Consider the following 16,619-nt stretch of genomic DNA (forward strand, 5'->3'; position numbering starts at 1 on the left):
GGAGGGAGGGGGGGGAGTTGGGAGCAAGGGAGCAAGGGGAACAGGCAGAGAGAGGGACAAAAGGGAAGGAGAGGAGAGGAAGGGAGGGAGGCAGAGAGGGACACAAAAGGGGAGGAGGAAGGGAGAAAGGGAAGATGGAAGGAAAACATATGCTCACTGCCCTTTAGGAATTTACTATCTAAAATAAGGAAGATAAACAAGTACTTTACAATTACAATATGACATTCAAGTTATATTCATGATGGTTTAGCAAAACCTACATGTTAAGGAGATATAAAAATAGGATAGGCTGTGAATATAGTTCAACAGTAGAGTCCAAGTTGAGTCCTGGGTTCAACCTCCAGCCGCACCCTTCCCCCAATCAAGCAGACAGTAAGTTATTCACAGTATGAACAATATGAATACAGACATAAAAGACAGACAGGGGATGTATGACTGGAACCTAGTAGAGGATTTGTCTGGCCAAATAAAAAAATACAATTTATGTGTTCTATGAGCTTAGATGCAATTAACGAAGAGGCAATCAGGAAAAAAGCTGAGCATGGAAAGCCTGAATTTTGCTTGAGAACCACTTTAATAAAAGAACAAGAGAATAGCATAAGGGAAAAAAATTGATACCATAATCCTGCAACAGAATTAAGAAATGAAATGCAGTGGCAAGAGGCAGGTGAGAATTATTAGAAGCCTGAGATAAAAATGTAGTTTTCAAAAATAGAGAGGGAAAGATAAATTTGATGGAAAATGAGAAAGACTTGGTGGCAACAAAACATTAGCCAAACATAAAAAGAGACCATGAATAACTGATCAAAAACAGGTGGAATAGAAGGGAGACGTAAATTACATGGTGGTCAAAAGTTTCAGATTGTGAGCAATGTGGCTTCCAATGCTTTGATTTGGCATACTCAACTTGAAATCTATACAAATATTTCAAAAAACAAACAATGAAACCTGAAACACTTCTGGTACATTTTAGACAAGGAATATTCAACCTGTATTAACAGAAGTAGATCAACACTGTAAAAACTGAGAACCAATAGAATCACATCTCTCAAAAAAGATGCAGAGTAGAAGGGCACGAGTGGGGTGGGGGGTAGGAGGCTACGGGAGGGTGCCATCTGGGAAGTGGGTATATAGATGAATAAGATTGTTTGGGATATTCTGTGTGATATACACACACAAAAATCAACAAATTTTAAAAATGAGGTATATTTGAGGAGGAAGCATAAAAATTTACTTCATGTTAATTAGTAGAGGTGATAAACTTTACCACTGAAATCTACCTGATGACTTTATATCCATACACAGGTGCCAAGGTGCCAAGTGCAACCTGCTAGGACTAGTAATAATCAGATACATACAGATTAGAGATGCATGAGCCAACATCTAAGTGTTATTAGCAAAAAAATGAGTCTTTCTGTAAGAAACAGTATATTTTAAAATGGAGATCTTTTTTAAAGGTCAAAAACTCATTCAATGTTATGTCTTACAGGGTTTATATTGAGTTCAATATTGTATAACTGTATTAATTCAACTGTAAACCTAAAAATTTTATAGCCACTTTTGAAAGAGATGTATCTTTGCTTTGGAAACTGTTATGAGTATGTTAAAGCTGTAATGAAATGCTTCTTAAAAAAAAAATGCAGAGATCTCAACCCTTTAAGCTCTGTTATAGCTAAGAAATGCCAAAGTAAATGTACGGTTTATTCAGTCTTCTGATATCTTAACTTTGTACGATTTACTGTAAATTTGGTACAGTGCTCTGTTTAGAATCTAATGCTCTTAACTTCAAAATCTCCCTATGCCCAATTTCATTTGTATTCAGACTTTATATAATTGCTACAGATACAATTCTGAACAAATAAAAGGAGGTGGCAAGCTAGTTATGGTGGTACACACCTGTAATCCCAGCATTCAAAAAGCTGAGGTAGGAGGATCTTGGTATCAAGGTCAGGCTGAGTGCTACATAGACTTTTACTCAACAAACAAACAAAAACAAATAAGCAAAGGAAACCAGCTAGTGAAGTTAAAATGGTACTTGAAGAACAATACTACATTATTTAAGCATTCCGGGTAGCCAGAGGTGAGGTTCTATCAGAAACAATGATAATTTTAAAGTAATTATTTATTTTTTAAAATTATACATGTATGCATATTATATATATATGTAGATGTCCATCAAGTAACAAATGAATAACGAAAATGTGGTACATATTAGACAGTGGAATTTTATTCAGCTGTAAAGAAAAATGAGATCATGACATTTGCTAGTAAATGGATAGAAATGGAAAATGAATGTAGAGACCCAGACCTAAGACAAATACCACATGTTCTCTCCTTTGTAGATCCTAGCTCTGAATCTTTAGATGTGAGTATGGAACCTGAAGGAACTGCAGAAGCCAGGAAAACAGAAGAAAGGGAGCATGGGGGCAGAGGAGGAGAAGGAGCTCTAGAAAGGGGGACAGTAGGACACACATGCTATCAAGGGGGAAATGAGAAAAGGGTCTGAGTTCAAAGTCTAGCACCCATATGGAGGCTGACAACCATCTGTAACCCCAGCTCCAGGGCATCCAATGCCCCTCTTCTTGTCTCAACGAGCACTGTACTATACAGGTGCACTTACACACATGCAGGCATACCACTCATACACATAAAATTCAAGTTAAAAAAAATTTAAAGGTAAATCAAGAGTGGGTGAGAATTTTAAACCATCTAAATAAAAGAACAGAAATTACCTCCAAATCAACTTGTCATATCCTTGATCTATTTTATTTTTATTTTTTTCATTTTATTTTATTTCATTTAGTTTTTTTCACAGTTAAAATGGCATTCATAAGCTTTACTGATATTTGAGTTTTTCTTCTATGTCTTTAAAAATATGCTTTTGATTTATGAAGGCTATTGTTCCTATCTTTCTTGTCTCAAACAACTTTATAATGAGCATATTATCCCATACAGAGTCATTAAAGAAACATGTTGTAAAAGCAAAACCTTTTTCACATATCTTTAAAATGCTCCATCTATAAAGAGGATAAACAGATTTAAAAGTTCCATGAAGTTTGAAGTAGTCAACATTCCAGAAATGGCAGAGGCAGCTTCCTCCTCTCCCAGTGAGAGTGGGCTGTGCACTGCACACACCCTGTAGTTATTAGTGTTTCAGTGATGGTGTTGGTCTTTGCCCTTGTCCTCTCCATGTTAGGTAATACACGTTGCTTCTCACCCACACGAGCTGTGGAGACGACTCCTCTGATTTTCACTCTATAAACAGTGAGTCTTAAACGTGCACATTGTTGGCAAATGACTGCACTGAATTCAAGCCCAGTCACTGAAGATTTGGGTTCTTAATTATTAAAAAATACTGCTTTCTTTGATTGCTATCGATATAAGTGGGAAGAGGATTTGAAATAAGGAAATGTTTGCCTTGAAATACTTTGGACATTGGCATGGCCTTTGCCTAAGGGTAGCAAAACTAAAAAAATTTAGTTTTTTTAAAGACAGGGTCTCATGTAGCTTAGGCTAGCTTGGAACTCACTATGTATCTGAGACTGGTCTTGAACTCTTCATCTTCCTGACTCTACCTCCCAAGTACTGGGATTTCAGTCATACACCACCACACACAGTTTAGTCCTATATTTTAAAAAACCAAGCTTGATTGAAATTTTTATTATTTTAAAAGCTGGAATGTTTCCCTTGAGTTTTGCTCATACTCTGAATTATCAATTTCTAAATTAATAGTTTAATAATTTAACAAAAAATTCCAGAGAAAACAAGAGTTGAAAGTAAACAGAATGTGATGCTAATAGCTTTCATCTTTACTTCTCTCCCACACTTCTTTCCAGGCACCAGTTAAGGAGTTCCTTTCCTTGCTACCTCTGACAGTTATACAAATAAAACCACTGATACACTTTGGGGATCTTTTAGATAGGCCCACTGGAAGGGTACCCTGACTGCTATATCTGATGCTCCTATTCAGCTGGAAGAAGCCACAATAGTCACTGCCCAATTCTGTAATGGCAGTTAGGATTACCTCTTCAGAAGGGGGTATGATGAGAATAGGAGGTAGAAATTGGCTAGACAGTTTAGGGTAAAAAAAAGACTCAAAAGTAACCAGGTTCCTTCTTGACTAAAAGCCAAAATTGTCCTTGGGCCTTTCAACAGCCTCATCCTTGCTAGAGACCAAAGATGCCAGGAGTGTTTTAGAGCTCTGATTCATGATCTGGTTGCTAAATTATTATAGGGTTACCTCTTCAGAGGGGATAATGTTAGAGTAGTAATAAAGGCCCATTAAGAGAAAATTTCTTCTCAACAGAATAAAATCTCTGGGCTAGGTGGAGACCTAACATTTCAGTTGGGTTGGGTCAATCACTTGGCCAAGGGACCACCCATGGCTCTTGATAGGAAGGCTCATCTTAAGCCATGCTAAAGAGATAGGTGGAATAACATTTCCTTAATGAGATACTGTAGTTTTCCTCCCTGAATTCCTGCCCCTTACCACAGTCTCTTACAGAGCCCAGTCATGTTTTTTGTAAATATGCCTGTTTTTCTATATTACTCAGAAAATTTACCTTTTTCCTTTCTTCTTTCTATCTTTCCTCTAAGCACGTCTTCCCTAATACTTTTGGCTTCCTTACTTTCTCTAAAGCTTCCTTCCCCACCATGTGGTGGCTGCTTGTCCTTCATGTGTCAGATCTCCATGTCAGCTTAAACAGCATGACTTAAAAAAAAATTATATATATAATATTATATATATATACAATTTTGGTGTTTTTGAGACAGAGTCTCCCTGTAGTCCCAGCTGGCCTGGAACTCACTATGTAGACCAGGCTGGCCTCAAACTCACAGAGATCCGCCTGCCTCTGCCTCCTGAGTGCTGGGATTAAAGGCATGCGTCACCATGCCCAGCAAATATATCTATTTTTAATTCTATGTGTATGAGTTTTGCCTGTATATGTATATAAGTGCACCATGTGTGTGCAATGCTCATTGAAGTTAGAAGAGCGCATCAGATCCCTTAGAACTGGAGTTGTGGACAGTTATTAGCCACAACGTGGGTGCTGGGAACTGAACCCAGGTCCTCTGGAAGAGCAGTCAGTGCTCTTAACCACCGAGCCATCTCTCTAGCCTGAACATGGCTTTTTTTCCCCTCTCCATTTTCCTCCTCTGGACAGTGCTGAGATTTACCACTTGCCTGCTTGGGAAAATTTTTTCTAAACCTGAAAAAAAGGAAAAATAAATTGAATAAATAATTTTTGATTCTAGATAGACTAGTTACAATTTTCCATGTACCTTTGTAGTGAAGTAACACTAAATTCCTAAATACTATACATAAGGCAAACCTAGGCAGACTTCTCTGAAAGGCTGGAAGCAGTCAGCAGACTGCAGCAGACTGATAAGACTCAAGGAGGAACACGGGTTTTATTTCTCTTTTTTCAATTTTTTTCTTTACTAATTTCCTACATGAATGAATCTATCCTTCATTCCTTCCTTCCCTCCCTCCCGCCTGCCTTATGGGTGTAAAGCTCTGGATCATGGCAACCTATCAAAGGCCATTCCACTGAGGAAAACTATCCTTCCTCCCCTAGTGGTTATCAACTGCCAATAGCTCCTCAGCTAGGTATGGGGTCTTAGGAGTCCCTTCCCTCTCCAGGATGGAGTGTTGACTAGCTTGATCTTGTAGAGCTCTTGTACCAGCAACCAGAGCTACTATAAGTTCATGAATCCAACAGTTCTGTCATGCCCAAAAGACATTGCCTCACTTATTCTAGATTGGGTACTAGAGAAGCCAGCAAATTGGAAATTTATGGACACAACTTAAAAAAACCACTACAAGGGGGCTGTAGAGATGGCTCAGTGGTTAAAAGCACTGACTGTTCTTGCAGAAGATCCAGGTTCAAGTCCCAGCACCCACATGGTGGCTAACAACCATCCATAACTCCAGTTCCAGGGGATCTGATACTCGCTTCTGACCTCTGTGGGCATTGCATGGCAGGGGTGCATTTACATATATGCAGGCAATACAGTCATACACATAGAATAAAAATAAATAAATCAAAAACTAAAAAAAAAAAAACCTCTACAAAAGCTTGACTTCTCAAGTTAAGCAATCAGTAAATAGTCTAATCAGAAATATTTGAGACAGCAACAATTTACTATAGCCAAACACCACAGAGAACCATGGCCTCACATCCACTAGTTAAGGATGCTGGGGAATCTAGACTTCTGTCCTGAAGCTGTCCACATTTTCTAGTGATATCAGAAAAGACCAATTGTCAACTTAGGGCATTCATCGCCACAAAATAAAGTGCCCCTCTTCAAACAGGGAGTGTCAGTGAGGAGCAGGTGGAAATCTGGACTTATATCCTTACCAGTAGTAATAATCAATCCTACTCCCTTCCTGTTATAGTAGGATCACAGTGAAAGGTCTGAACAATCGTCACTATAATGAGGTCATCCTTCACAGTACCAGTATAGGCCACAGGAGGAGCCTGACCTCTCACCTTCATCAAAGACCAATCATCCCTCCCTGAATGGCATACGAGACCAAGAAAGAGACCTGGACTTCTATCCTTAGCATAAATAAGATAGTACTCCTTTAACCTCTGAAATGGTGAAAAGGATTGTATGCTATAATAGCAGTTGGGCCCAGGTACAGCTCAGTGGTAGAATGCAAGTAAGTATTTGTGAAGCACTGGGTTTGATTCCACAGCACTGCAAATTAAAAAAATAAAATATAAACCACTTCTGGTTTATATTATTTGGAAAACTGAGGCAACAGAAGCACAAGTTCAAGGTCAGTCTGGGCTACAGAGCAAATTTATGAACAGCTTAGTGAGATCCTGTCTCAAAATAAAAAGTAGTAAATAAGAGGGCTGGAGATATAGTACAGGGGTAGAGTACTTGTATAGTCCCAAATTCAATCCCCATCATGAAAATAAAAGAATGAATGAGCAAATAAATTAAACCTAGAGTCCAATAACATATTTCAATGTCCAAATTTCAACTGAAAATCTCCGGTCATACCAAGAACCAAGAATTTAAATAGAAAAAAGGTAATCAATAGACCCTAAAAATAGGATCGCCTGGATATTATGATCAGTTCATAAAGATTTTAAGGTGGTGAGCAATTATAATATGCTTATAAACAGAAGAAAAATAAGAATGTCTCATATAGAAGATACAAAAAAGAAACATGAAGTTTTAGAACTGAGAAATACAATAAATGAAAAAACTAGATCAGTAAGCTTCAAAGCAAAATGGAGACGGAAATGAATGAATGAATTTAGAAGATAAGAGATAACATACAGTAAGAAAAGAGAGACTATAATAGACTGGGTTCTCAAGGACCTACAATATTGAAACAAAATAGCTAACATTTGTGTTGCTGGAGTAAAAAGACAAAGAAGGTGAGGCTAAAAGATGTATTTGAAAAAAATGGCTAAAAACTTTCATAATTTACAAAAGACCATAAAACCACAGGTTCAAGAAGCTATGCCAAGTCCCAAAATTCCAAAGAGATTCACACACTTGAGAAAAGCAAAGATGCATTTCTCAGAAGAAACCATGGAAGTCAGAAGAGGCTGCTTGTGACCCTACTCCAACAGGGGACAGGTGGGTTCCTTAACACACATTTTTCAAGTGATGCAAGTAAACAAATTGCCACCCTAGAATACTAACTACTAAGAGAATCACCACAAGCTTCTAAAAGTACATTTAAAAGAGTTCTCTAAACAAAAGGGAACGATATAAGTAACCTTGGAGCATCAGGGAAAAGGAACAACAGAAAGAACAAAAATAGAGTAAATACAATAAATTTCCTTTCTTCTCTTGAGTTTCCTCAATTATGTTTTAAGTTTAAAGCAAATATTATAGAAATGACGTGGCTCTCAATTATGTAGAGGAAGTATTTAAGGCAATTATACTATAAATGGAGGGTCAGAAAGGAAGGTAAAGTTTCTTCTATACCTTGAACTTGTAAAATTAAGTCATACACCATGGAAAATGACAATGACACCATCTGCTCCAATCGGGCCTACAGGGTGACTCAAATAATGCAGATCTTAGTTAATCTAACATTCTTATAGAAAGCCAGAATGAAAAAAAGGGTAGGGTTTAGGCCAGAAATGATGATTCAGTGACCAAAAGCACTTGCCACCAAGCCTGAAGATCAGCTTTCAGCCCCTGGGACCCACATGATAGGACAGAACAGATTCCCACAAGTTGTCCTCTGACCTTCACCCATGTGCTGTGGCACACATACAACCTCCACCCCCTGATACACACACAATAAATAAATTCAATTTTAAATTTTTATGAAGAGTAGGTCTGCAGCAAATAGAATCTACCTAGAAAAATCACTTGTTTACTATGGGATCATCAGTGACTCATTTAATATTTCTGGGCTATCATACTCTCCACAAAAGCAGAAATTATACTGAAATTTTTCAAATGCTTTCCATTTTTTCTAACTTAAAAGGATTTTTTTTTCACTAGGTCAGAAGATTGTAGAAGGAAAAGCTAAAAATAAATGAACTGATTCCAGACTCAGTCACCAGACACGTTTATTTTCACCATCACATTTTGTGGTATTTGTTTTAATTTTTATGCTTTTTCCCAATCTGTCTCTGCTATTCTTTTCTTTTGGGTTGAATCATTTAGATGCTTGTTGTGATAATGATATCAAGAGGCTTGTGCCTTATTTGTTTAATACTCTCTTGGAAGGCTGACAGCATTTAAAAATAAATGCTTTAACCAGTTGTTTTTCAGTGTTTACTGTAGAAAAATACACTTTACATAAAATTTATTATCATTTTTATTCTTTCCTGAAAATTTTCAAAATTTTTCATTGCATTTTGTGTGTGTGTGTGAGCATGCATGCACGTGTGTGTGTGTGTGTGTGTGTGTGTGTGTGTGTGTATGCACATGCATGTGGAAGTCAGAGGATAACTTGTGGGAGTTGGTGCTATCCTTCTACCATGGAGGTCCCAGGGATCAAACTTAGGTGGTTAGGCTTAAAGGCAGGCATATTTCCCCTCTAAACCATCTCACCAGCCCTCATTTTTAAATTTTTAAATAATATTTATTTGTTTTGTGTGTATGTGTGGGTATGGGTGTGGGTATGAGCATGCCACATGTGTGGAGGTCAGAGGACAAATTGTGGAAATTTATTCTTGCCTTCCTCAGTGTGATCCCAGGGGCCAAACTTAGGTCATCAGGCTTAGCGATAAATGCCCCTACATGCTGAGCTATCTCCTTAGTTCAAATTTACCTTCTTGACCATTAACTAATTTTTTTAAAGAATGCTTGTACATAAATGTCAAATAAAGGGCTGGAGAGATGGCTCAGATGTTAAGAGTTCTGGCTACTCTTGCTCTTCTACTTGTTTGGTTAGGCTCCCAGTACCTACATGACGGGCTAACAATCCTCTCTAACTCCAGTTCCAGGGGATCTGACACCCTCTTCTGGCCACCACAGGCATTGTACAACATGGATGTACTTATATACAGGCAGGCAAAACACTCGTACACATAAAATAAAAATACATAAAATAATTTTAAACCATTTTTATTGGTTTAAACCTTTTATGGAAATATTTTATTATTTTTATTCTATGTGTATGAGTGTATTGCCTGCATGAATGTGAGTGCACATGTGTCATACAATGCCGCGGAGGTCAGAAGAAGGTGTCAGTCTCTTGGAACTGGCTTTAAGGACGGTTCGTAGCTACCATGTGGGTGCTGAGAATCGAACCCGGGTCCTCTGCAAGAGCAGTCAGTGCTCTTAACTACTGAGTCATCTCTCAAGCCCCCCATAGGATAAATTTGGAATTAGAAAAATACTCAAATAAGTCTGCATCCCCACTCCTGCCTCTTACCCTTGCAATTACTTTCCCCAGAGGTTGGTGTACCACTTAGTCTTCTGAAGCTATTCCTTTATAAGCACTAATATACATACATATACATATATGTGTACAGATGTATTTTTCTAATAAATCCTCTTGATGGACCATATTTATAAATAATTTCACACATGGTTAAAGTTTTTAGAATAAATTCTTTGTGTGTGTGTGTGTGTGTGTGTGTGTTTGTTTATGGGAGAGTCTCCCTGTAGCCTCAGCAGGCCTGCAACTCATAAGCTCTGTAGACCAGGCTAGTCCTGATATCACATACTTCTGCCTACCTCTAACTCCAGAGTGCTGGGATTTAAGGCATGTGCTACCATGTCCAGTTACAATAAATTCTTTTTCTGTTTTAAATATAACTCATTTTTTAATGATTGATTTGTGTGTGCGTGTGTGTGTGTGTGTGTGTGTGTGTGTGTGTGTGTGTATTCCATAAAGAACATCCCAAACAATCTTATTCATCTATACACCCAAATAGCCTCCCCTCCTCCCCTACTGGAGCCCATATACTCTGTCATCCCTGTTACTGTCCACTGTGTTGTCAGCGCACCCAGCCATTCCCCAGTGCTTGTCATCCACTGAGTCTAGTCAGCCTATCTAGAGTTCCTTGCTTTAAAAAGATCAGCTCTTCCTCACCTAGCAGCAATCAGTTGCCAATATTCCTTTAGATAAGACTGGGGTCTGCTGTTCATTTTCCCAGTTCTATGCTGGGTTACTGTCTGAGAATCTCTTGGGCCACCCTGGCCAACAACTCAAAAGAAGGCATCTCCTGTCTAGCATTGTTTTTTGTTATGTAGACTTTAGCTATACACATGGGCTCTTAAAGAATTATACTGATCCTTTTAATCTTTGGTTATACTTTCCTTTTGGGTGTTTAAGTCCATACAGTTGGCCAGATAAACCAATTTATTTTTACTATTAAGGTCGTTTGAGGATCTGTTCCTCTGGGGTCACATGGGCTTGGGAGGAGCCCCTGGCTCATTTCTTTTACCACTTCCATCTATGAGAAGATAAGTCAAAGGTCCTACTCGACCATGGATGACTTCACTTGGAAGCATAGAGGAAATGTTTCCTCTGTGGTGACCCTCCTCTTTGTAGACTGGACACTGGTTCAAGTCCATCTGGTGGGGTCTCTATGGCCTCCTTGATCAAGAGGACAGGTGATTCACCACAGTTACAGGACATTTTGAGAGACGCTCATAGTCCCCTGGGACTTAGTCGACCTTGGAGGGCAAGGAGCAGAAACTGTCCTTTAAGTCCCTCTGACCAAATTAGTATAGGCCTCAAAGTATGGCTATTAAACATCCAAGGTTAGTTCCACCAGTCTGGTACTTTTAATTACCATGTATTATGTAGGTAAACTTGGGCAAAGACCAAAGGTTCTCAGATAAACCTTGCCTAGACATACATTATGTTCCTTGAGCTAGTTGTATGCATAATTTGTCAGTAGGTTGTTCGATTAAAATGGTTCCTTCTGTTTTTTTTTTTTAACTAGCTAGGCATTATTTATCTCTAGCACTGTCTAACCCTTCCACCATAGTTTCCCCATTTAAAGTGCCCCCATTTTTCCCATTTCTCCCTTAATAATACCTTTCTCCTATGGTCCCACCTCTCTTGAGCTCCTTATTTACTTGTATAACCCTCCCCCCCTTAAAATAACCCCATTTTTATCCATATCTCCCTTATTAATGCCTGTTTCCTACTGTTCTTCTCTTTCAGATTCTTTCTTTTCCTTTACCTCCCTGATTCCTTTTCATTATCCTGGTTCCTGTAGTTATGTCTGGATACATACTCACTTATAAGGATTTGGTGCTAGGATCCACATATGAGGGAGAACATATGTCATTTTCTTTTTTTTTTTTTCTGAGTCCGTGTTACTTCACTTAGCATAACGTTTCTATTTCCATCCATTTACCTGCAAATTTCATGATTTCATCTTTCTTTACTACTGAGTAAAACCCCACCATATAAATGAACCACATTTTCATTATCCACTCATCAGTTGAGGGGCACTTAGGTTGCTTCCATCTCTTAGCTATTGTGAAAAGAGCAGCAACAAACATGGATGTACAAGTGCCTGTGCAATAGGATGAGTTCTTTGGGTATATGCCAAGGAGTGGTATAACTGGGTCAAACGGTAGGTTCATTTGTAGTTTTTTAAGAGTTCTCCACAGTGTTTCCCATAGGGGTTGAACAATTTTGCAATCCCATCAGCAGTGGATGAGTGTTCCCCTCTCCCCACATCCTCTCCAACATTTGGTGTCATTTGTTCTCTTGATCTTAGCCAGTCTGACTGGGGTAAGATGAAATATTAAAGTGGTTTTAATTTGCATTTCCCTAATTACTAATGATGCTGAACACCTTTTAAGATATTCTTAGCCATCTTCTTCTTTTGAAAACTCTCTGTTCAGCTCCTTAGTCCATCTTTTAATTGGGTTACTTCCTTTCTTGATTCTTTGTTTTTTGAGTTCCTTATATATTCTGGATGTTAAACCTCTGTCAGATGTGTTGCTGGTGAGGATTTTCTCCCATAGAATAAATTCTTAAAATGTAATTCCTAAGCCAAAGAATCCATAAAGTTTCATTTTAAATAGATACCACTATCTTGGCTTCCATGAAGAATGAGACTATGTATGGACCATTACTTTTATGTATGGATCATTAACTAAACTTCATTAAGACTAAATATTATATTTATAAGCTATTTACCACTGCCTTCAATCAATTTTATTTTATTTATTTTTTAATGGCAATTCAGGAAGTTACTTTTTTGTAAGGACTGTGGTTTGAATTCTTTTGTCACTTAACAGTAAGAAGCATCTAATAAATATCAAATTTGTTAATGTGAGACATACTTATCTTTAACTGAGCATTCTGAGGCAATTCTTTTGGGAAAAGAAAAGTTTCACGAATACTTTTATTGTAAGAATGAAGTTATTTCTTTTTGCTTCAGATTTCACAGCTGACTTTTTAAAAAGCCTCTTGGTAGTCTAGATACAAAGTCTACTTATACAAGGGATACTAAAACGCTTCAGTTAGGTAATCTTGTGACTAGTATTTACAGCATGCAATCACCTTTTCAAGGCGTTCAGGGATGTTGTCTTTACATATAATACAGTGTACAGAAAGTCAAGAGAGAAGTGCTGAGTCAAGAAACATAAGGAAAAGAGGAGAAATGAAACTATAGACAAGAGCTCACTTCTCAGGAGAAATTTTTTGAAGTTTTAAGGGGAAAAAATGCAAAAAGGTGAGAGAACAAACATGGAAAACAGAAAATAAAACCAAGAAATATATAGAGCTGGCTGTGCATATGTGTGTTCAATTCATATTTAAATCTTCAGAAAGTAGTAATGAGATTCAGCAATTCTGGTCCACCACTATCTGAAAGCTAAAGGTATGAAGACATTCTTCCTTTGTGAGCACTGACCTGTAACAGCTGGGTGGCAGTAGCTCTCTGCTCAGGATTCTTCACTAAGCACTTTTTCACAAAATCGGTGAAATCATCAGACCAAAGTTCAGGCTTCCTGAATGTTGGTGGCGGATTTGTGGGAATCATAAAAATAGCCTAGTACAAATGAAACATCCAAAAGGCAAAGTAAGAACCACAGTAGCACAATCAAATAAATCTCTTTATCTTTTTTTTATCAGGTTCTAAATCTCAAAAATAAATTTCGGCTCATATAAGATTTCCAGTGAGACTGCAGCTCAGGAAGCAAGTCTGTCTGCTACTGATGCAATCATCTCCCATTAGATTTCCTCTACCTGAACTTAGCTCACTAAGACCATCGTTCCTTATTTTCCCTATGCTTTGCATTTCTGACCATTTTAGCAAAGACATTCTGACAGTCAAAGGTATACACTCCTAAATTCTGCTATTGCATGCCAGATTTATGTACTGTAACCCCAAATTACTTAAAGATAAATGAAATTGCTATTATGATTTGTCAAGATTTTCTTTTCTTAAATATGAATCACGATTCCAAATGAAGTTAAAGGTAATATAACCACTTCAATTTATCAGATATGATTAAGTACTAAAAATGTAATAGTGATGATGATATATTCAGGCAATTCAAAATTCAAAAGCCATGAGAAGCCTTCATCTCACAGCATCTGTCTCATGTCCTCTTTCCTAAATTGGTCAGCCTTTTCTAATCAAGAGAAGTAATTGCTAATAGTCTTAGAAAATTACTGCATGTAATGAATTAACCTCCCTTTTGGGAAAGCTGATAAAATATTACCACTAAAACATTCCTTTTTAAAAAGAAATATAAAAGCAATAAATCAAAACAAATGGCCAGGTATGGTGGCTCACACTTATAATCTCAACTTTTTGAAGCACGAAGCAGGAAGACGCTCCAAGTTCCAGGTTAGAAAACAAAAGCAAATTGAAGCAAATATACGCAATACATACTAGCATTTTTATTTCCACATCCTATAAAAAGACAAGAAACGAACAGCAGTAACAAAACTGTTTAAAAGTAAAATGAATTAGAACATATGGCAACTACTTTTTAATAAGAAAATTTATACAGTTATACAATTAACACAATAGGTGAGATGACAAAAATAGCCTTTGAACAATTTTAAATAAGCACATGTGGCATTCAATCATGAGCCTCTCAAAGACATCAAAAGGGACAGCACTCCCCAAATCTCCCTTTCTAAATGTGAGAATTCTATCACTTTTGAGAAGATGCCTCCTCTCCTTTTTATAACTTTACATGTTCCTTTCTTCTTGTGTGCAAATTTACTGTATTAATTTATGCCCATCCTTTAATCCATAAAGAAGACAGGTACTAATATTACAGATTATAGTAACATGTAGAAACTAGGTTTTTGCCTTTGGAAAGAGAATGATACAGTGATGGTCAAAACTGTTCATATATGAACAAGTACCAAAACTACAAAGTTGTAAAGATAACCTATATCTCAGGGTATTGATTTTAATGTATTACTTGAATCAAACTTCTACTCTCCATTGAGTTTTTATGAACTGGCAAAAGCTACATACGAGTATCTTGAAATCATTCACAGTAAAAGACACATAACAGGATATTTAGTTTAGCCCTCTCATTTTATAGAAAATCTAAAATCTTGAAGGATTAAGTGATTTAAAAATGAAATTCAGACATACAATTCAGACATATCATTTAAAATATTAGAAAAATACTGGAATGCTTTTACTAAGTTTCAAGAAGCAAAGAAAATTGATTACTAAATCTAAACATCTAATGAGAAGATAGAAAAGATGACAAAAGTGATTCTACATGTAGAGCTTTTCCTTTGATTTCAGTGGAGAAGAAAACATAAGGAAGTTTTTAAGGCAAGGAGTAAAAGGAAAGATTACTCAAACTTACTACAGTCACAACTATGATCATTGATAATGTTGAGCTTTATTCAATCAAATATAAATGGGAGAAAAATTTCATGAAAAACAGTTTTTTCAGCTAATGGTATCAGGAATAACTGGCTATGCACATGCAAAGGAAGTAAAGATGGATGTTCCTGTTATGATGTAACTCAAAATTATCAAAGCAACCCTAAGAGCTAAATCTGAAAAACTGAGAAGAAAGCATAGGGAAATATCATGACAATGAATCCAGCATTGACTTCTTATTCTTATACAGAACAAAAGCTTAGGTAATAAAAGAAAAAATAGGGTGGGGTTCATTAAAATTTCAAGTTTTGTACATCAAAGGAAACAGGAAAAAAGCAAAAAGGTAATCCACAGACTGTAGAATTACACATAAACAATTGACAGCTAGAATGTACAAAGGATTCCTAAAACTCAGGATCAAAAGGACTCAATTTTAAAATAGGCAAAGAACTTGAGCAAATATTTCTGCATAGAAGATATAAAAACAACCAGTTAGCATGTGAAATTGACTGATACTCAGCATCACTAGTCATTAGAAAAAAGGCAAATCAAACCCGCAAAGATACACTACTTTGAACTCACCGGGATGGCTGGATACTGCAAAGGGGGAAGGAGGCAAGAGAGGGGGAAAGTTCATAAAATTGTACAGTTAAAAATGGTTAAGATTGTGAAATTTATGTTGCGATCATTTCATCACAAAAATATGAATGAGGGAATATAGAAAGCAACAAGTTAAAAAAAATCTCTGGAGTGCCTGGTACATAAGAACATAATATCAGGCATTACATCTAGCTCAGACACAGCAGAAAAGAAAGCCATTATGCTCCAAGAAACGTCTAACCTAGTCTGGTGGTGAAAGAACAAGCAGTAAAAAAATTTAAAACAGTACAATAAAAAAGGCAAAGATAGAAGAAATGATATAAGGCATAAAGACAAGAGAATCATTACCATTAGAAGAAACACCATAAAAGAGGAGAGTGGAAAAGGGCTGTTGAGAGTAAGTTGACTTCCCCTGTAGAGACTAAAGAAAGGCAAGATTAGAAAGACAGCGTACAATATGAAGTTTCTTACTCAGGAGCTTGGTTGGCACAAAGGTACACAACTGAAAAAAGCTGGGGTTTGGCAGGGTGGGGGGGGTGTTTTCATTTCTAGTGAAAGTACATTTGTAGTCCAAAGAATAGATTTTTTAAAAATCTAGGGACTAGAGGGTCTGAACTAGACATATGTCTATGACATAGAAAAGTCAAGGGTTGATTTAATGTCTCTTTATGAATAACAGAAAAGTTGATACAATGGTATCTACAGGAATGAAATGGAAGAAATGAAGCTGGGGATGCTTCAAAG

The 16,619-nt window shown here is 37.0% G+C and overlaps 1 protein-coding gene across 1 annotated transcript in view; it reads right to left on the bottom strand.

Moving 5' to 3' along the window:
- The window catches only part of Stk3 (serine/threonine kinase 3), a 321,762-nt gene that overhangs the window by 121,312 nt on the left and 183,831 nt on the right, over positions 1-16,619 (bottom strand). Inside the window, exon 7 of the mRNA XM_008831545.2 lies at positions 13,323-13,460. Within this exon, the coding sequence (XP_008829767.1) occupies positions 13,323-13,460 (138 nt within the window). The remainder of the gene's footprint in view (positions 1-13,322; positions 13,461-16,619) is intronic.

This window comes from Nannospalax galili, unplaced genomic scaffold (assembly GCF_000622305.1).
Source record: "Nannospalax galili isolate Female #2095 unplaced genomic scaffold, S.galili_v1.0 scaffold334, whole genome shotgun sequence".
Classification (NCBI taxonomy): domain Eukaryota; kingdom Metazoa; phylum Chordata; class Mammalia; order Rodentia; family Spalacidae; genus Nannospalax; species Nannospalax galili.